This window comes from Pelobates fuscus, chromosome 1 (genome assembly GCF_036172605.1).
Source record: "Pelobates fuscus isolate aPelFus1 chromosome 1, aPelFus1.pri, whole genome shotgun sequence".
In the NCBI taxonomy this organism is placed as follows: domain Eukaryota; kingdom Metazoa; phylum Chordata; class Amphibia; order Anura; family Pelobatidae; genus Pelobates; species Pelobates fuscus.
In genome coordinates this window covers 10,079,183-10,103,685 of record NC_086317.1, presented here as the reverse complement: position 1 = coordinate 10,103,685, position 24,503 = coordinate 10,079,183, and the positions used below count along the sequence as shown (strand labels likewise).

The window sequence follows — 24,503 nt, the reverse complement described above, 5'->3', positions numbered from 1 at the left end:
TGCTAGAATCTTCTGATTCAAAGAACACACTGTAGCAGATAGTATTGATAGAGTGTATAATTGCCAAAGAGGCCTTGAGAATACTGAGGATACTAACCTTGAAAGACTAAAGGTACCAGCTACTCTTTATGGATAGCTGCCAAAATGCCCCCTCCCATCGAAAGAACTCCTCGTGCTAGCAAGATGGCGCTGAAATCTGGAGGAGAACTTTATGACGTCAGTTATGATGTAAGACGTAACACCCAACAGGGAGGGCATTTAACTAACCACTTCTTCTCTTAGCCAATTGACAATGTTTCCCCACTTTTTATCTTGATTTTACAATGATGTAATTTTATCTTTAAAAAGGACTTGCAAGCCTGCTTTGTTCAGATGCTAATAAATTTCCTGAGGTTCTTTCATTTAACCTGAACCTTGTGTCAGTGTGAATTTACTTCTGCGTATACGCAATTTAAACATCTCTAATTTGGACAGGAACAGATAGTCATTCAAACTTCTTTGTTTGCTTAAAAGATTCCCTTATCAGCTGGCGCATCCAACGTGGAGCTTTGGGTTATGCCCTGCTAGGATAGCTGTCCGAGAAAGACGTGGAGCGGATGAATCCTGGGGGACGGAAGGAGATTGATCACCTCTGATTACACGGTTGAGTCTGCAGCTCCTATCCGGTATGTTCCGGCCCCTGTGATTGACCTGCCCCAGAGTCTGTGACTGGCTACCTAGAGGTCATCAAAGTCAGGTAATATCTTGCCCAGAGACCCCACACCTTACTTGTTGATATTTACTTTTACCTGCACATACTGACTATCTGTTGCCTGGGTTTGCTCTTATTGATTTGTCCTTATCTTAGTGCCCGGGTAGTTTTATTTGTTTATTTGCCTGTTTACCCCTTTTAGGTACCACGTGGCTGTGGTAGTAAGGAAAAAGGGGGGTGGATCTGTGGAAGTTTTCCTGGGGATCTTCTGTTTGCCTGTTTTCCTCTTTTTAGGTGCCGAGTAGCTACGGCAGTAAGGAAAAAAGAGGGGGGGAATCTGTGGAGGGGTGTAGACTCACTGCTTCCTGGGGGTTTCCCATAAGTGTCACTTTGACTGCTAGCCTCATTGGACATCACTTTACTCTGCTTGTTGTGTGCAGAGAGGTGGAACACTGCAGCCTCGAGCGCTGACGCTGAGTGTTCCAGTTTAACTTTTGTGGCAGGTGGATTCAGGCTGGTATTGCTGTCTCCATCACCACGTGGTAGTGGTACTTGCGGGAGGGTCTGCAGGTGTACTACGGGATTGAGTTAGGTGGCTTTTGCCACACGTGTAAGATTTTTGTTAACCCTGTTTGAACTGTTGAACTTATTTGAACTGTGATGCATGCACTGTATTTTACTTGAAATGTCTTAAATTGTCTGTCACACAGATTCCTGTGTTTACTTTTGTCTTACTCTCTGTACTATTTACACTTTCCCCTCCTGTCTCTCTCTCTCTGTCTCTCTCTATATCTGGGATGCCTCATATAGAGGATCTGGGACAGAAATTAGGAAAGCCCAGTAAGGGGTGGCTTGCGTGTGATTTGGTAGAGGATATAGAAGGGGAAGAAATGGTTAAGAAGGTTGATAAGATTGCTAAAGTGTGTGGAATTGCTGTACCTTCATGTGGTAGATTACAGCCAGAGAGCTGGCGCAGACTACTGACAGAGAAGAGTAGCAAGAGTTATTCAGCAGGAAGGTTGGGTTGAGGAAGAGATTGATTTTTGTGTCTCTTTGCTTGCAATAATTGTAACGTAACTGTCCTTCCAGCGCTGACATGGTTAAAAAACTTCATGCTGGCTCTCTCCTCTCCCCCTCCCTCCTTGCCTTCTGTGAGACTCGAGAGGGGGAGAGGGAGGGGTGACATTCCTGGTTTTTCAGTTCTGCGTTCAGTAAAATTATTCAGAAACTAATGATAAGACTTAGTAATGGCATTTTTGCTAGAAAATATTCTAATTGTGTATTTTGTTATTTTAATAGAAGTTGTGCCATTTATATGACGCCAACAGATTCCGTAGCGCTTTATATATATATATTTTGTGTTTTGTGATTGAAGTTGATAGGATCGTGTGGGAGACTAGCTCACAAGAATACATTCCACCTTTCTGAGGCTGTATTTCCTTTCGCGGTGCAAAGTATTTTCTCCAAGACTGGTGTATAAGATAGGGAGTCGGGGATGTAGCTCAGTGTTGATTACGAAGGTTAGGAAAGTGAATCTGATGCAGGAATAGAGAATTATTTGGACGAGTTAAAAATGTAAAGGCAAGTGTGATTTGTTGCAATACTATGCAATGTGGATAGAGGGAATATGCAAAGTTGTTAAGTTAGATTGTGAAGAGGAAAAGTGATTAATGGCTGTAGGTAAATTGTTTGAATTCCGTGAGTCTATTTTTTTTTTTTTTTTTAGTATTTCATTTTGCCGGACAGAATGTTGCTTCTCTGATTTTAAAGTTGAAACACCCTAAAAGAAAGTACGTCAGCCTAGCACAAAAGGAGGTTGGCACAGCCAGTCCCGTGACCTCCACCTAATTACCATAATCTACAGTCACGTCCGCTACCAAACTGACGTCACTTCTGCCCTATTCATCCATCTCCCCTGTGCCTCCCGTAGTCACGCAGCCAGCCCCTTTTACACCTGCCCACACTATGCCCACATCCAACATGGCCGCCATTTCCTCACTGAACCCAAACCAGTAAGCTTACAGATTTAGCAGCAGGCCTTAACGACATTATTCAGGAGAAAGGTGGAACTGTAGAAAGATTTCATGCTAGACTTTTTCAAGTGTTCACTGACCTAGGGTTTGAGCTCAGTAATAAAATACACGCTCAGATGCTTTCCGGTGCCTTTGTCCAAGGCATCAAGGACTCTATACGTAAGGGTATTATTGCTGCCCGCCCAGAGTATAGAGTGGTTCCCCTTGATAAGCTGCTCCTAGTTGCCAGAGGCTTAGAAGCCGAACAGGTTCCAAGGAGACCCCATCCCACTCCCCTTATGGTTTCACGTCCACCCATCCCCAAAGGTACTAAGCCTGAAGATGGGATCTGCTTCAACTGTGGAGAAAAAGGCCATTTTAGGAGTGACTGTCCTGCACCCCTTAAGCCCCAAAGATCAAACAGGCCTAAATCTGTCATAAAGGCCCCAGCACCTCCTTCACCTGATTCAGCCCAGGAAGACTAGGATATTGGCAAGCCTGTATCATTAACCCCTTTTATGGCAGTATCTGCAGGGGAACAAGGGGGGCCATTAGCCACTGTTACTTTACCCATTGAAGGCCACCCCACCACATTCCTTGCTGATACAGGTGCAGCCCGAAGTGTTCTGCGAGAACAAGACCTGCCTGATTCTTCCTTTTTGTCCAATATTGATGTCTCCTGTGTGGGCGTGGATGGTCTTCCAAGACAAAGCCCATTAACTACTCCTTTGCGGGTTGGCAGCTGCCCTAGTCTGCTTGCCCGTTTTGTGGTGTCATCCACATGTCCCATTAACCTGTTAGGTGCTGATGTACTTTCCCGCCTACAGGCATCAATCACTTTCACACCTGATGGCCAAGTGGAATTATCTTCAGCCCTTTCTGATTCAGATACCTCAGCCTTGTGTTCCTTACCTCTGATGCTTCACCTAGAGACTCCACAGGGCTATGCAGAAGGCATGAGAGACAATTTCCCTGCATCTCTAATGAACACTGTCCCTAAGACCTTGTGGTCATCAGGCCCAGAAGATATAGGCCATCTGAAAGTCCCACCAGTGGTGGTCAAACTTATCCCAGGGGCAAAGCTACCAAGAAAGTCTCAATATCCATTGAAACCTGCCCAAGCAGCAGCCATTACCAAGCAAGTCCAAGCACTGCTGGAGAAAGGGGCTCTTGTTAAATGTGAATCTCCATGTAATACTCCTTTATTTCCTGTGAAAAAGAAGACACCCAAGGGTGAACCAGAGAAATACCGAATGGTCCAGGACCTCAGAGCAGTAAATGAGGCAACAGTCCTGGACACCCCAATTGTGCCAAATCCGCACACACTCCTCTCTGGCGTTCCACCTTCTGCCAAATACTTCACAGTGATTGACCTAGCCAATGCATTCTTCAGTGTTCCGCTGGAACAAAGCTGTCAATACCTGTTTGCCTTCACACATGAAAAACAGCAGTATACATGGACTGTTATGCCCCAAGGGGCACAGAATTCCCCAAGCCAGTTTGCAAAAGAGTATCATCCTTGACCCCTGGCAGTCTGACCATCCAGAGGTTGTCCTACTCCAATATGTAGCTGACTTGCTCCTTTGTGGAGATGATGTTCCCACAATTGAAAAATGCTCTCTGGATCTCCTCTGTTATCTTGCAGATCAAGGATGCAAGGCGTCTCTCAGCAAACTTCAATTCTGCCAGCCTACTGTGATCTTCCTAGGCCACTGCCTGTCACATGGCACCAGACACCTCACACGTGACCGTGTCAGGGCAGTGTTGGCCATTCCACCTCCAAAGAGCACAAAATCCCTACATGCTTTTCTAGGCCTCATCTCATACTGCAGAGCCTGGATCCCTGAGGCCTCTCTGCTCATGCAACCCTTGTATGATGCTCTCAAATCGGACCCCTTCTGCCTGTCACCAGAGGCACTTGACAACTTTTATACTCTTCAGCGAGCAATTGCCTCTGCACCTGCTCTTGGCCTACCAAATTCTGACAAACCTTTCAAGTTGTTTGTGTCTGAAAGACAAGGCCATGCTACAGGCGTCCTCACTCAACCACATGGTCCTGGCGGACGTCAGAGGCCTATTGGGTTCTTCTCCTGTCAACTGGATATCGTAGCCAGAGGCACCCCTTCCTGCCTTCGTGCTGTCTTCGCAGCTCAAGAACTTATTGACTGTACTGGGGACCTAGTTCTTGGTCACCCTCTTACTGTTTCGGCACCTCATGACATTTCTGCGATAATCAACCAAGTCCAAATCAAACATGTCACAGCTGCCAGACACCTTCGACTCCAGTGTCATCTTCTACTGCCTGACAACAGTCACCCTCCAATGATGCCAGGTTCTCAACCCGTCCACTCTTCTGCCACTCCCTGAGGGGGGTACCTATTATGGATTCATCATGGACAAAGGATATGTCCTACTTCTTACACACACCCTGGCAAAACTGCTACCCAACTTGCCTCCCTGTGACGGGCCTGAATATGCTTTTTGCACCATGTGGTACAAGCCAACCATCAACCCTGAACCTCGCTATGAGGATGAACTTTTCCAGTTGGTTGAGATAACACTCACCTTACAGGACTTCTACTATGATACTGAAGGTAACAGCATGGCTTTAGTCCAACTGCCACATGAACTTGAACATCTGTACCATCATTGGGACACAGCCATTCCACATGTCCCTGTAACCAAGTCAAAGACTAAGTCATGGGGTGATCTTGGGCCCATGGCAAAATTATGGGCCACCATGAATGATTCACAACTTCAAGAAATAGGCGTTGCCAAGTATCCATCAACTGAACGTGAACATATAAGAGCATGGCCACGTTACTTTCTGGAAGAAGAATTTGAAGACCTGGTCATACAGCATGACTATGACCCAGAAACCCCCCATGACTGCTTTGAACAGATGAAAGTGGAAACCACACATCTACCAACTGTGCATGAGGATCCACTAACAGACCCTGACATCACCCTGTTTGTGGACGGCTCCAGATATGCTGATGAAGAAGGAAAATATCATACAGGATATGCCGTCACCACAACAGATGAAATTATTGAATCATCATCACTACCATCAACAAAGTCTGCACAAGAAGCTGAATTACAAGCTCTAACTTCAGCATGCAAAATTTCAGAAAGAAAGCGCGCCAATATCTATACAGACTCAAGATATGCACTGGGCGTGGCTCATGACTTCGGAGTGATTTGGAAAACAAGAGGATTTCTTACTACTGCCGGTACACCAGTCAAGCACAGTTTTGCGATCAAGGAGCTGATGGATGCCCTCCTACTTCCAGAAGAAGTGGCTGTTTTGAAGATAAAAGCACATGGGAAGTTGGACTCAGATGAAGCAAAGGGCAACCATCTAGCTGATCAAGCTGCAGAGCAAGCTGCAAGAGGACCACAGGAAGTGGAAAGAAGAGTGTCCGGAAATGAAGAAATTCCAAGAAAAGAAGAAATTCCAAGAAAAGAAGAAACTCCAAGAAAAGAAGAAATTCCAAGAAAAGAAGAAACTCCAATATTCACTCTGCAAACCCTTCCAACCGACCTAAAGATCTTACGAGAACAACAGGCTGCAGTAGCCCCTGAGGAAATACAGAAATGGAAGAAGAAAGGAGCAGTCCTAAAAGATGGAGTATATTACAACAACCTCAGATTCTGTCTCCCTAAGAGTTTGTACCCAGCAGTTGTTCAATGGGCACATGGCCCTGCACACTTATCAAAAGATCTGATGAATGCTCTTGTACAAAAGTCCCCTCGAAGCACCTGGCTAAGCCCATGTATCCATTCCAAAGAATCCAGATAGATAATATCCAGATGCCAAAGAGCGGCAATTACGAATATGCACTAGTGATAGTGGACATGTTCTCAGGCTGGCCAGAAGCCTACCCAGTGATTAACATTACCGCCAAAACAACAGCACGACGTCTACTTACAGAAATTGTGTGTAGATTCGGATTGCCAGAAGTCATTGAAAGTGACCAAGGTCCGGCCTTCACAGCATCAGTTACCAAAGAAATTTGGACTGCTCTAGGAGTAACTCTTGCTTTTCACACCCCTTACCACCCACAGAGTAGTGGTAAGGTGGAGCGTATGAATGGTACCTTGAAAACTAGAATGCTAAAATGTCACAAGAGACAAAAATGCCCTGGCCAGAAAGCTTGTCAATAGCCCTGTTCAGTGTCAGACATACACCCAGGGGAAAGCCCTCATTGTCCCCGTATGAGATTCTATTTGGTATTGCACCCAGGCTAGGTTGCTATTTTCCCCAACAACTACAGCTTCAGACTGATGTTTTGGTAGATTATGTGACTGAACTTGCAGGTGCCTTAAACAAAATCCATGCCCAAGTTTTCTCTTCAATTCCAGATCCTGATTCTGACACAGGCAACCACAGTCTGCTACCCGGTGATTGGGTCCTAGTCAAGAAATTTGTGCGAAAACACACTCTGGAACCAAGATTTGAGGGACCATTCCAAGTTCTCCTGATCACCGCTACCTCTGTCAAGCTGGCTGGTAGGCCACATTGGATTCACGCCTCTCACTGCAAAAAGACACCTGCTCCAGAAGAAGCTGATTCCGCACAACCATGTACTTCTGGTACCTAATCCCCTTGATTGGCCTTCTTAAAGCCCAGCAGGTGGCCATAACTAAAGATGCTAGTGGGTACACCTTCTGGTATAATTCATCATGTACCCGTGTGGCCACCTTTACCTTTGATTACTGTGATATTGTAGATTGCCCATTCCCTAAATCACAGATTCAAGCCATTTATAAAGACATACCGCAAGCAAAAGACCCCTACATTTGTGTAGTTGATAACCAATGGGGGCATAATTGTGATCATTGGGGGGCGGCGGGATGGAATACCGGGCCTGCCTGGGGTTACAAACCAAAAAGTGCTTTATCAAAAGTAGATGATCATGGTAGATCCCTCCTCCAAAGAATGACTTTAAGAAAGCCTGGAGGAAGTACACCTATGAAATTAGTATTAAATATTGAACATCCTGGCCCAGAGGATGCTGGCCAATATGTAATGGGAATGTACTGGAGAAGGGGTTCCTACAATAAACTAGGACATTTCTACCTCAATGATATGTGTCACTCTCCAGAGTGGCAAGGGGCTGTACATATGGTCCCAAATCCGCTGAAACCACACATCCAGTCCTTTAGAGACATGATGGCCATTGCTAACCCTACCTTTGAAGACACCATGGCCGCTGAAACTGGATTTAATGATATTAATTTGTGGTTAGAGTGGATGAGATATAATGCCAATAAGCATAATCGAACCGCATGTTATGTATGTGGTGGTGCCCGACCCCACCTTGGCACCGTTCCCCTAATCCTCCCTTTAGAAATAGAAGAGTGTTTCTTGAGTCTTTTCGCCTACCGCTATGATTTTAACAGATCCCTCTGCGAAACATGGACAGCAGAGTACCCTATCCTAGTAGGAGGTGTTAAACCCCCAGATGGAATTACAATCTATAAAGGTAATTACACTTGCTACACCATGTATGATGGGATTGGTAAATTTATGGGTAACTTTTCCAAAGGTTATTGTGCCACTTACAGAACTGTTCCTGTGCACCTGTTACAACACCATACTAGGTCACTAGGAGATATTTACTGGTTGTGTGGGGATTTACAATTAAGGTCTAGACTGGAGTCTAGTGGTGGGGAGAGTGTACCTTAGTCAAAGTCATCATGCCCATCCACATTATTTCTGATAATCATCCTGACACTCATAGTCCGGCACACACATCAGCCAGAGCCAAACGGGAAACCCCAGTAAAAGGCAGTTTTGACCCACATGTTTACATAGATGCCATTGGCGTACCTAGGGGGGTACCTAATGAATTTAAAGCTAGAGATGAAGTTGCAGTGGGGTTTGAATCACTGTTCACTATAGTCACTGCCAATAAGAACCTTAACTGGATAAATGATATCTATTACAACCAACAGCGCTTTGTTAATTATACCAGGGATGCCCTCCAGGGTTTAGCCGAACAATTACAAGCCACATCCCAAATGACCTTCCAGAACAGACTGGCCTTAGACATGATTTTGGCTGAGAAGGGGGGTGTATGTAAAATACTACCCGACACCATGACTTGTTGCACTTACATTCCAGAAAACACAGGCTCTAATGGTAAGGTCACTTTGGCCATAGAAAAATTAAATAAACTCTCAGAAGAGTTAAAAAAGAATTCTGGGGTGACAGATCCCTGGGAAAAATGGTTTGGTTGGATGACTGGTTGGCAAAAAGCTTTAGTTCATATTGGTATGGCTCTACTAATTTTTCTTTTTGTTCTCGCTCTTCTCGTTTGTTGTGTCCTCCCATGCCTCAGAAAATTCCTACAGAAGACTGTAGACCAAACGACACCAACCTTTACTCATCTGGAAATTGGTGTTCAAGATCTCACATCGCCCTGCATTCTGCTACAAACTCTTCCCTATGACGATGAAGTGCAGAAATTCTAGGGAGGGACCAGCTTAGGGACAGCATCTGTCAGTGAATGGTAAAGACCCCGTGTGGAGAAATGGTGGACAAGCCACCATGGGCCACCCATGGGAGTGAAGTGTTCGAGAGCCATGCTGACGATGAGTTAGCCTACTAGGGTCAGATTAGGGACAGAATTGCACTTTGCACTAACACCAAAGTAGCGGACATGGGGTTTTTATGTGTCTTTGGGCTAACAAATTTTCTGATACTAACAAATAAAGTTTATCCTTTTTAGCAATTAACACTCTATAGGGGGGACTGTTGTAGAATTATTAACCCCTTATAACTTATATCCATTATTAGGCCCCTTATAAACTATATAATCCTTACTGGGCCCCTTTTAATACTATATTCTCATATTCAGCTCTCATGCCTCGTAGTTTAAACTTTACAAGATTCCTTTGTTCATAGAAACAGCATGCCAGCAGAAAATGCTAGAATCTTCTGATTCAAAGAACACACTGTAGCAGATAGTATTGATAGAGTGTATAATTGCCAAAGAGGCCTTGAGAATACTGAGGATACTAACCTTGAAAGACTAAAGGTACCAGCTACTCTTTATGGATAGCTGCCAAAATGCCCCCTCCCATCGAAAGAACTCCTCGTGCTAGCAAGATGGCGCTGAAATCTGGAGGAGAACTTTATGACGTCAGTTATGATGTAAGACGTAACACCCAACAGGGAGGGCATTTAATTAACCACTTCTTCTCTTAGCCAATTGACAATGTTTCCCCACTTTTTATCTTGATTTTACAATGATGTAATTTTATCTTTAAAAAGGACTTGCAAGCCTGCTTTGTTCAGATGCTAATAAATTTCCTGAGGTTCTTTCATTTAACCTGAACCTTGTGTCAGTGTGAATTTACTTCTGCGTATACGCAATTTAAACATCTCTAATTTGGACAGGAACAGATAGTCATTCAAACTTCTTTGTTTGCTTAAAAGATTCCCTTATCAGTCCCACCCTTATACTATAAGATGTGATGCTAGTTACTAAGACTGCCTGATGGGAAGGGGGAGGATTTATTTATACCAGTTTCAGAGTTCTATTTCCTGTCCTTTATGCTGTGAGGGGAGGAGCTAACCCATGAGTAAATGCTGCCATGAATAATGATCAGAAAAAGAAAATTACAGTAAGTATGAAGCAAATTTTCCTTTTTGTGGGGTCTGCAGTGCTTATGGTGTCAAGAGGAGTGCTTGGAGCCTTCGGGAAGCACTAGGAGCATCCATCAACGGAGGTACCCAGTCGAAGTGCCAGGTAATCCGTTACAGATACTCCGTATTATTATACAGAGCGACATGTTTATTATTAGTGTATAGATACTCCGTATTATTATACCGAGTGGCATGTTTATTATCAGTGTATAGATACTCAATATTATTATACAGAGCGACATGTTTATTATCAGTGTATAGATACTCAGGATTATTATACAGAGCGACATGTTTATTATCAGTGTATAGGTACTCAGTATCATTATACAGAGCGACATGTTTATTATCAGTGTATAGATACTCAGTATCATTATACAGAGCGACGTGTTTATTATCAGCGTATAGATACTCACTATTATTATACTACACGAAATGTTTATTATCAGCGTATAGATGCTCAGCATTATTATACAGAGCGACATGTTTATTATCAGTGTATAGATACTCAGTATTATTATACAGAGTGGCATGTTCATTATCAGTGTATAGATACTCAGAATCATTATACAGAGCGACATGTTTATTATCAGTGTATAGATACTCAGTATTATTATACAGAGCGACATGTTAATTACCAGTGTATAGATACTCAGTATTATTTTACAGAGCGACATGTTTATTATTAGTGTATACATACTCAGTATTATTATACAGACTAGTGACTACATTATTATGTGGATACTGTAACGGAGCTCCGTGTACTCCGACCGAGTACCCTCCGTTGATGGATGCTCCTAGCGCTCTCAGAGGACTCCAAGCACTGCAGACGACACCACAACCACCGCAGGCTCCACAACCGCCGTAGCTTAACTGGAGCCGCGCCGTCTTCCGTCCACCCTGGATCGGCTTCTGTCCTCCAGGACCGTGTGGGGAAGACCTCTCCTCCAGGAGAGCGTATCCGGAACAAGCTCTTACAAGAGCTAAGTGATTAAGAGCTCAGGGGAATATGCAGAGCATAGCAATCCCCAGTGTGATATAGCAGTTCCCTCCAATAACGAGACAAGGCTACGTATTGAGGGTCAAAAGAGGTCTGAGATGCTGGAACACCCAGCCTGGCTTTTATTGAGGTTACATGCAAATAGGACACTCCCAGGGGGAGGCATAAAATCACCAATCACACATCTGGTGCAACCCACACATTCCCTCCCCTCAGATAAACAGTTAAACCAATTATTACATACAATAAAAATACAGTTTTTACACACACACTGTAACTTTAAAACCATACATTCAATTTCAATAAAAGTTATACACTTCCAAAAATCAGCCAGATCCCCCCAGTGGATCAAAAGTTAGCTGGAAGTCCTTTATGACCGACCGCAAGCACAATTTCCTGCCCAAAACAGTTCCATAGATTTGGGCTGTGCGGCCGGTCAATTTCATGCCGAAAAACTACTAAGTCCCATTTCGAACGGGACTTAGTCTCTGGAGCTGCAAGTTCAGTTCAGCGTATACTCAGTATTATTATACAGAGCGACGTGTTTATTATTAGTGTATAGATACTTAATATTATTATACGGAGCGACATGTTTATTATCAGTGTATAGATACTCAGTATTATTATACAGAGCGACATGTTTATTATCAGTGTATACAGACTAGTGACTACATTAGTATGTGGATACTGTGGTGTATACCAGCAGTTGCCTCTAGGGGAGCTTTGCACAATGCACAGTTTGTCCCTAACCAGCTCCTGTAGGAAGTGTGCAAGGCATGCTGGGATGGATACACCCCCTTGATTTGCTCTCTTCCTAGTGTGTGCATGGAGTTCGGCCATGTTGGGTGTATGTTAAGGCAGGAATGTGTATATCAACAAAGGGATCGAGCATAATATGTGATTTGTGATCAATAAATCCTGGCTGATTTATAGACGGTATGTTACTGTAAGTCAGCTATCATCAAACATAACAGGTACTCGATATCATTATACAGAGCGACATGTTTATTATCAGCGTATAGATACTCAGTATTATTATACAGAGCTCGTGTTTATTATCAGCGTATAGATACTCGGTATTATTATACAGAGCGGCATGTTTATTATCAGCGTATAGATACTCAGTATTATTATACAGAGCTCGTGTTTATTATCAGTGTATAGATACTCAGCATTATTATACAGAGCGACATGTTTATTATCAGTGTATTGATACCGGAGAAACTGACGGAAGCCAAGCACAGAGAGATGGACACAGGTTTCTTCAGGAAGGAAGAGATTCTTTATTGGATCACCGATCGGGACTCAGAGGGACTAATGTCACCAAAATACAACAAGTTCTGAGCCCCGGACAATAGTGCAGGCTCCTTATATAGGCACATAACTCCTCCCATATTAAGCTCCACCCGCACATTCTCTTGACCAATCAATACAAATAAGAATTAACTTCCTGCTTGACCGCATGGCCTGTCCAGCACAATGGAGGAGGGGAATACTATATCCTGTATTCTTGCACATGCTCCGTACACTACTGATCGTATCTTGCCTCGTGCAACCAACTGATCGATACGTCAGCATATGCACGTACACATGCCACATGGTAATCTCGGCCTACTAAATTTATTTTTACCGAGATTCCACCACAGTATAGATACTCATTATTATTATTATTATTATTATTATTATTATTATACAGAGCGACATGTTTATTATCTGGGTATAGATACTTAATATCATTATACAGAGCGACATGTCTTTTATCAGTGTACAGATAATCCATATCATTATACAGAGCGACATGTTTATATCTGGGTATTGATACTCAGTATTATTATACAGAGCGACATGTCTATTATCTGGGTATTGATACTCCGTATTATTATACAGAGCGACATGTTTATTAGTGTATAGATACGCAGTATTATTATACAGAGCGACATATTTTTTATCAGTGTATAGATACTCAGTATTATTATACAGACTAGTGACTACATTAGTATGTGGATACTGTGGTGTATACCAGCAGTTCCCTCTAGGGGAGCTTTGCACAATGAACAGTTTGTCCTTAACCAGCTCGAGCATAATATATGTGACTTGTGATCAATAAATCCTGGCTGATTGATAGACGGTATGTTATTGTAAGTCAGCTATCATCAAACGTAACAGGTACTTGATATCATTATACAGAGCGACATGTTTATCAGTGTATAGATACTCAGTATAGTTATACAGAGCGACATGTTATTATCAGTGTATAGATACTCAGTATTATTATACAGAGCGACATGTTTATTATCAGTGTATAGATACTCAGTATCATTATACAGAGCGACATGTGTATTATCAGCTTATAGATACTCAGTATTATTATACAGAGCGACATGTTTATTATCAGTGTATAGATACTCAGTATTATTATACAGAGCGACATGTTTATTATCAGTGTATAGATACTCAATATCATTATACAGAGCGTCATGTTTATTATTAGTGTATACATACTCAGTATTATTATACAGACTAGTGACTACATTATTATGTGGATACTGTGGTGTATACCAGCAGTTCCCTCTAAGGGAGCTTTGCAAAATGCACAGTTTGTCCCTAACCAGCTCCTGTAGGAAGTGTGCAAGGCATGCTGGGATGGCTACACCCCCTTGATTTGCTCTCTTCCCAGTGTGTGCATGGAGTTCGGCCATGTTGGGTGTATGTTACAGCAGGAATGTGTATATCAACAAAGGGATCGAACATAATATGTGACTTGTGATCAATAAATCCTGGCTGGTTATAGACGGTATGTTATTGTAAGTCAGCTATCATCAAACACAACAGGTACTCGGTATCATTATACAGAGCGACATGTTTATTAATGTGGTGGAATCTCTGTAAAAATAAATTTAGTAGGCCGAGATTACCACGTGGCATGTGTACGTGCATATGCTGACGTATCGATCAGTTGGTTGCACGAGGCAAGATATGATCAGTAGTGTACGGAGCATGTGCAAGAATACAGGATATAGTATTCCCCTCCTCCATTGTGCTGGACAGGCCATGCGGTCAAGCAGGAAGTTAATTCTTATTTGTATTGATTGGTCAAGAGAATGTGCGGGTGGAGCTTAATATGGGAGGAGTTATGTGCCTATATAAGGAGCCTGCACTATTGTCCGGGGCTCAGATCTTGCTGTATTTTGGTGACATTAGTCCCTCTGAGTCCCGATCGGTGATCCAATAAAGAATCTCTTCCTTCCTGAAGAAACCTGTGTCCATCTCTCTGTGCTTGGCTTCCGTCAGTTTCTCCGGTATCATTATCAGCGTATAGATACTCAGTATTATTATACAGAGCGACATGTTTATTATCAGTGTATAGATACTCAGTATTATTATACAGAGCGACATGTTTATTATCAGTGTATAGATACTCAGTATTATTATACAGAGCGACATGTTTATTATCAGTGTATAGATACTCAATATCATTATACAGAGCGACATGTTTATTATCAGTGTATAGATACTCAGTATTATTATACAGAGCTACATGTTTATTATCAGTGTATGCCGTATTTATCGGTGTATAACACGCACCGGCGTATAACACGCACCTCATTTTAAGAAGGAAATTCCAGGAAATTTCCCCCCCATCCCATAGTGCCCCCCCCTTTCCATAGTATTCTCACCCCCTCCCCATAGTATTCTCCCCCCCTCCCATAGTATCCCCCCTCCCATAGTATTCCCCCTCCCTCCCATAGTATTCCCCCTCCCTCCCATAGTATTCCCCCTCCCTCCCATAGTATTCCCCCTCCCTCCCATAGTATTCCCCCCCTACCATAGTATTCCCCCCCCTCCCATAGTATTCCCCCCTCCCATAGTATTTCCCCCCCCTCCCATAGTGTTCCCCTCCCATAGTGTCCCCCCCCCCCCTCCCATAGTGTCCCCTAATGCACTTTCCCTCTTGTCCCATATTTACTTACCTGTCTTGAAGCGTGGGCCGGCTTCACAGCGCGCACCGCGGTACTGGAACTTCAATTTCAGGTTCCGTTTCCGGCGATACTGAAAGGAAGTGTGCACACAATAGTGTGCACACTTCCTTTCAGTCCTGCCGGAAACCGGAACCTGAAATTGAAGTTCCAGTACCGCGGTGCGCGCTGAACACCGGCCCACGCTTCAAGACAGGTAAGTAATTATGGGATATCTGCGTATAACACGCACCCACGTTTTTCCCCCTATTTTCAGGGAGAAAAAGTGCGTGTTATACGCCGATAAATACGGTATATACTCAGTATTATTATACAGAGCGACATGTTTATTATCAGTGTATAGATACTCAGTATCATTATACAGAGCGACATGTTTATTATGAGTGTATAGATACTCAGTATCATTATACAGAGCGACATGTTTATTATCAGTGTATAGATACTTAGTATTATTATACAGAGCGACATGTTTATTATCAGTGTATAGATACTCTGAATTATTATACAGAGCGGCATGTTTATTATCAGTGTATAGATACTCATTATTATTATACAGAGCAACGTGTTTATAACAGCGTATACTCAGTATTATTATACAGAGCGACTTGTCTATTATCAGTGTATAGATACTCAGTATTATTATACAGACTAGTGACTACATTATTATGTGGATACTGTGGTGTATACCAGCAGTTCCCTCTAGGGGAGCTTTGCAAAATGCACAGTTTGTCCCTAACCAGCTCCTGTAGGAAGTGTGCAAGGCATGCTGGGATGGCTACACCCCCTTGATTTGCTCTCTTCCCAGTGTGTGCATGGAGTTCGGCCATGTTGGGTGTATGTTACACCAGGAATGTGTATATCAACAAAGGGATCTAACATAATATGTGACTTGTGATCAATAAATCCTGGCTGGTTATAGACGGTATGTTATTGTAAGTCAGCTATCATCAAACATAACAGGTACTCGGTATCATTATACAGAGCGACATGTTTATTATCAGCGTATAGATACTCAGTATTATTATACAGAGCGACATGTTTATTATCAGTGTATAGATACTCTGTATTATTATACAGAGCGATATGTTTATTATCAGTGTATAGATACTCAGTATTATTATACAGAGCGACATGTATATTATCAGCTTATAGATACTCAATATCATTATACAGAGCGACATGTTTATTATCAGTGTATAGATACTCACTATCATTATACAGAGCGTCATGTTTATTATTAGTGTATACATACTCAGTATTATTATACAGACTAGTGACTACATTATTATGTGGATACTGTGGTGTATACCAGCAGTTCCCTCTAGGGGAGCTTTGCAAAATGCACAGTTTGTCCCTAACCAGCTCCTGTAGGAAATGTGCAAGGCATGCTGGGATGGCTACACCCCCTTGATTTGCTCTCTTCCCAGTGTGTGCATGGATTTCGGCCATGTTGGGTGTATGTTACAGCAGGAATGTGTATATTAACAAAGGGATCGAACATAATATGTGACTTGCGATCAATAAATCCTGGCTGGTTATAGACGGTATGTTATTGTAAGTCAGCTATCATCAAACACAACAGGTACTCGGTATAATTATACAGAGCGACATGTTTATTATCAGCGTATAGATACTCAGTATTATTATACAGAGCGACATGTTTATTATCAGTGTATAGATACTCTGTATTATTATACAGAGCGATATGTTTATTATCAGTGTATAGATACTCAGTATTATTATACAGAGCGACATGTTTATTATCAGTGTATAGATACTCAATATCATTATACAGAGCGACATGTTTATTATCAGTGTATAGATACTCAGTATTATTATACAGAGCTACATGTTTATTATCAGTGTATGCTGTATTTATCGGCGTATAACACGCACCTCATTTTAAGAAGGAAATTCCAGGAAATGTCCCCCCCATCCCATAGTGCCCCCCCTTTCCATAGTATTCTCACCCCCTCCCCATAGTATTCCCCCCCCTCCCATTGTATCCCCCCCTCCCATTGTATCCCCCCCTCCCATAGTATTCCCCCTCCCTCCCATAGTATTCCCCCTCCCTCCCATAGTATTCCCCCTCCCTCCCATAGTATTCCCCCCTACCATAGTATTCCCCCCCCTCCCATAGTATTTCCCCCCCCTCCCATAGTGTTCCCCTCCCATAGTGTCCCCTCCCCCTCCCATAGTGTCCCCTAATGCACTTTCCCTCTTGTCCCATATTTACTTACCTGTCTTGAAGCGTGGGCCGGCTTCACAGCGCGCACCGCGGTACTGGAACTTCAATTTCAGGTTCCGTTTCCGGCGATACTGAAAGGAAGTGTGCACACAATAGTGTGCACACTTCCTTTCAGTCCTGCCGGAAACCGGAACCTGAAATTGAAGTTCCAGTACCGCGGTGCGCGCTGAACACCGGCCCACGCTTCAAGACAGGTAAGTAATTATGGGATATCTGCGTATAACACGCACCCACGTTTTTCCCCCTATTTTCAGGGAGAAAAAGTGCGTGTTATACGCCGATAAATACGGTATATACTCAGTATTATTTTACAGAGCGACATGTTTATTATCAGTGTATAGATACTCAGTATCATTATACAGAGCGACATGTTTATTATCAGTGTATAGATACTCATGATCATTATACAGAGCGACATGTTTATTATCAGTGTATAGATACTCAGGATCATTATACAGAGCGACATGTTTATTATTAGTGTATAGATACTCAATATCATTATACAGAGCGTCATGTTTATTATTAGTGTATACATACTCAGTATTATTATACAGACTAGTGACTACATTATTATGTGGATACTGTGGTGTATACCAGCAGTTCCCTCTAGGGGAGCTTTGCAAAATGCACAGCTTGTCCCTAACCAGCTCCTGTAGGAAGTGTGCAAGGCATGCTGGGATGGCTACACCCCCTTGATTTGCTCTCTTCCCAGTGTGTGCATGGAGTTCGGCCATGTTGGGTGTATGTTACAGCAGGAATGTGTATATCAACAAAGGGATCGAACATAATATGTGACTTGTGATCAATAAATCCTGGCTGGTTATAGACGGTATGTTATTGTAAGTCAGCTATCATCAAACACAACAGGTACTCTGTATCATTATACAGAGCGACATGTTTATTAATGTGGTGGAATCTCTGTAAAAATAAATTTAGTAGGCCGAGATTACCACGTGGCATGTGTACGTGCATATGCTGACGTATCGATCAGTTGGTTGCACGAGGCAAGATATGATCAGTAGTGTACGGAGCATGTGCAAGAATACAGGATATAGTATTCCCCTCCTCCATTGTGCTGGACAGGCCATGCGGTCAAGCAGGAAGTTAATTCTTATTTGTATTGATTGGTCAAGAGAATGTGCGGGTGGAGCTTAATATGGGAGGAGTTATGTGCCTATATAAGGAGCCTGCACTATTGTCCGGGGCTCAGATCTTGCTGTATTTTGGTGACATTAGTCCCTCTGAGTCCCGATCGGTGATCCAATAAAGAATCTCTTCCTTCCTGAAGAAACCTGTGTCCATCTCTCTGTGCTTGGCTTCCGTCAGTTTCTCCGGTATCATTATCAGCGTATAGATACTCAGTATTATTATACAGAGCGACATGTTTATTATCAGTGTATAGATACTCAGTATTATTATACAGAGCGACATGTTTATTATCAGTGTATAGATACTCAATATCATTATACAGAGCGACATGTTTATTATCAGTGTATAGATACTCAGTATTATTATACAGAGCTACATGTTTATTATCAGTGTATGCCGTATTTATCGGTGTATAACACGCACCGGCGTATAACACGCACCTCATTTTAAGAAGGAAATTCCAGGAAATTTCCCCCCCATCCCATAGTGCCCCCCCCCCTTTCCATAGTATTCTCACCCCCTCCCCATAGTATTCTCCCCCCCTCCCATAGTATCCCCCCCTCCCATAGTATCCCCCTCCCTCCCATAGTTTTACCCCTCCCTCCCATAGTATTCATCCCTCCCATAGTATTCATCCCTACCATAGTATTCCCCCCCCTACCATAGTATTCCCCCCTCCCATAGTATTTCCCCCCCCTCCCATAGTGTCCCCCCCCCCTCCCATAGTGTCCCCTAATGCACTTTCCCTCTTGTCCCATATTTACTTACCTGTCTTGAAGCGTGGGCCGGCTTCACAGCGCGCACCGCGGTACTGGAACTTCAATTTCAGGTTCCGTTTCCGGCGATACTGAAAGGAAGTGTGCACACAATAGTGTGCACACTTCCTTTCAGTCCTGCCGGAAACCGGAACCTGAAATTGAAGTTCCAGTACCGCGGTGCGCGCTGAACACCGGCCCACGCTTCAAGACAGGTAAGTAATTATGGGATATCTGCGTATAACACGCACCCACGTTTTTCCCCCTATTTTCAGGGAGAAAAAGTGCGTGTTATACGCCGATAAATACGGTATATACTCAGTATTATTATACAGAGCGACATGTTTATTATCAGTGTATAGATACTCAGTATCATTATACAGAGCGACATGTTTATTACGAGTGTATAGATACTCAGTATCATTATACAGAGCGACATGTTTATTATCAGTGTATAGATACTCAGTATCATTATACAGAGCGACATGTTTATTATCAGTGTATAGATACTCAGTATCATTATACAGAGCGACATGTTTATTATCAGTGTATAGATACTTAGTATTATTATACAGAGCAACATGTTTATTATCAGTGTATAGATACTCATTATTATTATGTGATGTAATTCCAGTAAAATACAAGTTTAGCAGGCTAAGATTGCCACAAGGCATATGTATGTATATGTGTTTGTAGTATCAGTTAGTTAATAACACGTAGCTAAGATACTGTCATCACTGTACTGACCAGGTGCAGGAATGTAAGAACTGGAATTACGCGTCCCTCTCCTTTGTATCAGATGAGCCACGTGGTTAGACCGGATGGATGAGTTTAGACTCTATTCATTAAATAGGTTAAGGGTATGTGTGGGTGTAGTTAATTGTGGGAGGAGCTACAGTGCTATATAAGGAATGTACTCTATGTATTCAGTACTCAGACTTTGCTGTATTTTGGTGACGCTAGTCCCTCTGAGTCCCGATCGGTGATCCAATAAAGAATCTCTTCCTTCCTGAAGAAACCTGTGTCCATCTCTCTGTGCTTGGCTTCCGTCAGTTTCTCAGGTATCAATTATACAGAGCAACGTGTTTATAACAGCGTATACTCAGTATTATTATACAGAGCGACATGTCTATTATCAGTGTATAGATACTCAGTATTATTATACAGAGCGACATGTTTATTATCAGCGTATAGATACTCAGTATTATTATACAGAGCGACATGTTTATTATCAGTGTATAGATACTCTGTATTATTATACAGAGCGACATGTTTATTATCAGTGTATAGATACTCACTATCATTATACAGAGTGTCATGTTTATTATTGGTGTATACATACTCAGTATTATTATACAGACTAGTGACTACATTATTATGTGGATACTGTGGTGTATACCAGCAGTTCCCTCTAGGGGAGCTTTGCAAAATGCACAGTTTGTCCCTAACCAGCTCCTGTAGGAAATGTGCAAGGCATGCTGGGATGGCTACACCCCCTTGATTTGCTCTCTTCCCAGTGTGTGCATGGAGTTCGGCCATGTTGGGTGTATGTTACAGCAGGAATGTGTATATTAACAAAGGGATCGAACATAATATGTGACTTGTGATCAATAAATCCTGGCTGGTTATAGACGGTATGTTATTGTAAGTCAGCTATCATCAAACACAACAGGTACTCGGTATCATTATACAGAGCGACATGTTTATTATCAGCGTATAGATACTCAGTATTATTATACAGAGCGACATGTTTATTATCAGTGTATAGATACTCTGTATTATTATACAGAGCGATATGTTTATTATCAGTGTATAGATACTCTGTATTATTATACAGAGCGATATGTTTATTATCAGTGTATAGATACTCAGTATTATTATACAGAGCGACATGTTTATTATCAGTGTATAGATACTCAATATCATTATACAGAGCGACATGTTTATTATCAGTGTATGCCGTATTTATCGGTGTATAACACGCACCGGCGTATAACACGCACCTCATTTTAAGAAGGAAATTCCAGGAAATTTCCCCCCCATCCCATAGTGCCCCCCCCCTTTCCATAGTATTCTCCCCCCCTCCCATAGTATCCCCCCCCCTCCCATTGTATTCCCACTCCCTCCCATTGTATTCCCACTCCCTCCCATAGTATTCCCCCTCCCTCCCATAGTATTCCCCCTCCCTCCCATAGTATTCCCCCTCCCTCCCATAGTATTCCCCCTCCCTCCCATAGTATTCCCCCTCCATCCCATAGTATTCCCCCTCCCCCCCATAGTATTCCCCCCCTCCCCATAGTATTCCCCCCCTCCCATTGTATCCCCCCCCTCCCATAGTATTCCCCCTCCCTCCCATAGTATTCCCCCTTCCTTCCCATAGTATTCCCCCCCCCTCCCATAGTATTCCCCCCCCCTCCCATAGTATTCCCCCCCCCTCCCATAGTGTTCCCCTCCCATAGTGCCCCCCCCCCGCCCCCATAGTGTCCCCTAATGCACTTTCCCTCTTGTCCCATATTTACTTACCTGTCTTGAAGCGTGGGCCGGCTTCACAGCGCGCACCGCGGTACTGGAACTTCAATTTTAGGTTCCGTTTCCGGCGATACTGAAAGGAAGTGTGCACACAATAGTGTGCACACTTCCTTTCAGTCCTGCCGGAAACCGGAACCTGAAATTGAAGTTCCAGTACCGCGGTGCGCGCTGAACACCGGCCCACGCTTCAAGACAGGTAAGTAATTATGGGATATCTGCGTATAACACGCACCCACGTTTTTCCCCCTATTTTCAGGGAGAAAAAGTGCGTGTTATACGCCGATAAATACGGTATATACTCAGTATTATTATACAGAACGACATGTTTATTATCAGTGTATAGATACTCAGTATCATTATACAGAGCGACATGTTTATTATCAGTGTATAGATACTCAGGATCATTATACAGAGCGACATGTTTATTATCAGTGTATAGATACTCAGTATCATTATACAGAGCGACATGTTTATTATCAGTGTATAGATACTTAGTATTATTATACAGAGCGACATGTTTATTATCAGTGTATAGATACTCAGAATTATTATACAGAGCGGCATGTTTATTATCAGTGTATAGATACTCAGAATTATTATACAGAGCGGCATGTTTATTATCAGTGTATAGATACTCAGAATTATTATACAGAGCAACGTGTTTATAACAGCGTATACTCAGTATTATTATACAGAGCGACATGTCTATTATCAGTGTATAGATACTCAGTATCATTATACAGAGCGACATGTTTATTATCAGTGTATAAATACTCAGTATTATTATACAGACCGACATGTTTATTATCAGTGTATAGATACTCAATATTATTATACAGAGCGACATGTTTATTATCAGTGTATAGATACTCAGTATTAATATACAGAGCGACATGTTTATTATCAGCGTATAGATACTCGGTATTATTATACAGAACGGCATGTTTATTATCGGCGTATACTCAGTATTATACAGAGCGACGTGTTTATTATCAGTGTATAGATACTCATCATCATTATACAGAGTGACATGTTTATTATCAGCGTATACTCAGTATTATTATACAGAGCGACGTGTTTATTATTAGTGTATAGATACTTAATATTATTATACAGAGCGACATGTTTATTATCAGTGTATAGATACTCAGTATTATTATACAGAGCTACATGTTTATTATCAGTGTATACAGACTAGTGACTACATTAGTATGTGGATACTGTGGTGTATACCAGCAGTTGCCTCTAGGGGAGCTTTGCACAATGCACAGTTTGTCCCTAACCAGCTCCTGTAGGAAGTGTGCAAGGCATTCTGGGATGGATACACCCCCTAGATTTGCTCTCTTCCCAGTGTGTGCATGGAGTTCGGCCATGTTGGGTGTATGTTACAGCAGGAATGTGTATATCAACAAAGGGATCGAGCATAATATGTGACTTGTGATCAATAAATCCTGGCTGATTTATAGACGGTATGTTACTGTAAGTCAGCTATCATCAAACATAACAGTTACTCAACATCATTATACAGAGCGACATGTTTATTATCAGGGGAAGATAGATACTCAGTATTATTATACAGAGCGACATGTTTATTATCAGCGTATAGGTACTCAGTATTATTATACAGAGTGCGTGTTTATTATCAGTGTATAGATACTCAGTATTATTATACAGAGTGCGTGTTTATTATCAGTGTATAGATACTCATTATTATTATTATTATTATACAGAGCGACATGTTTATAACAGCGTATAGATACTCAGTATTATTATACAGAGCGACATGTTTATTTCAGCGTATAGATACTCAATATCATTATACAGAGTGACATGTTTATTATCTGGGTATAGATACTCAATATCATTATACAGAGCGACATGTTTATATCTGGGTATTGATACTCAGTATTATTATACAGAGCGACATGTTTATTATCAGTGTATAGATACGCAGTATTATTATACGGAGCGACATGTTTATTATCAGTGTATAGGTACTCAGTATTATTATACAGACTAGTGACTACATTAGTATGTGGATACTGTGGTGTATACCAGCAGTTCCCTCTAGGGGAGCTTTGCACAATGCACAGTTTGTCCCTAACCAGCTCCTGTAGGAAGTGTGCAAGGCATGCTGGGATGGATACACCCCCTTGATTTGCTCTCTTCCTAGTGTGTGGGTGGAGTTCGGCCATGTTGGGTCTATGTTACAGCAGGCATGTGTATATCAACATAGGGATCGAGCATAATATATGTGACTTGTGATCAATAAATCCTGGCTGATTGATAGACGGTATGTTATTGTAAGTCAGCTATCATCAAACGTAACAGGTACTTGATATCATTATACAGAGCAACATGTTTATTATCAGTTTATAGATACTCAGTATTATTATACAGAGCTACATGTTTATTATCAGTGTATAGATACTCAGTATTATCATACAGAGCGACATGTTTATTATCAGTGTATAGATACTCAGTATCA

At 42.1% G+C, this 24,503-nt stretch overlaps 2 protein-coding genes across 3 annotated transcripts in view; both read left to right on the top strand.

The window, feature by feature from the left end:
• Positions 1-24,503, top strand: part of LOC134601620 (zinc finger protein 208-like) — a 634,640-nt gene that overhangs the window by 504,234 nt on the left and 105,903 nt on the right. The window lies entirely within an intron of this gene.
• LOC134601727 (uncharacterized) lies at positions 712-8,505 on the top strand. Of its 2 annotated transcripts, none has more exons than XM_063446236.1 (2): positions 712-736; positions 7,069-8,505. In XM_063446236.1, the coding sequence occupies exon 2, from the start codon at positions 7,289-7,291 to the stop codon at positions 8,393-8,395; it is 1,107 nt and encodes a 368-aa protein (XP_063302306.1). In that variant the 5' UTR covers positions 712-736; positions 7,069-7,288; the 3' UTR covers positions 8,396-8,505. The 2 variants fall into 2 exon arrangements, with proteins under 2 accessions (XP_063302306.1, XP_063302301.1); XM_063446231.1 differs by lacking the exon at positions 712-736 and adding an exon at positions 6,766-6,778.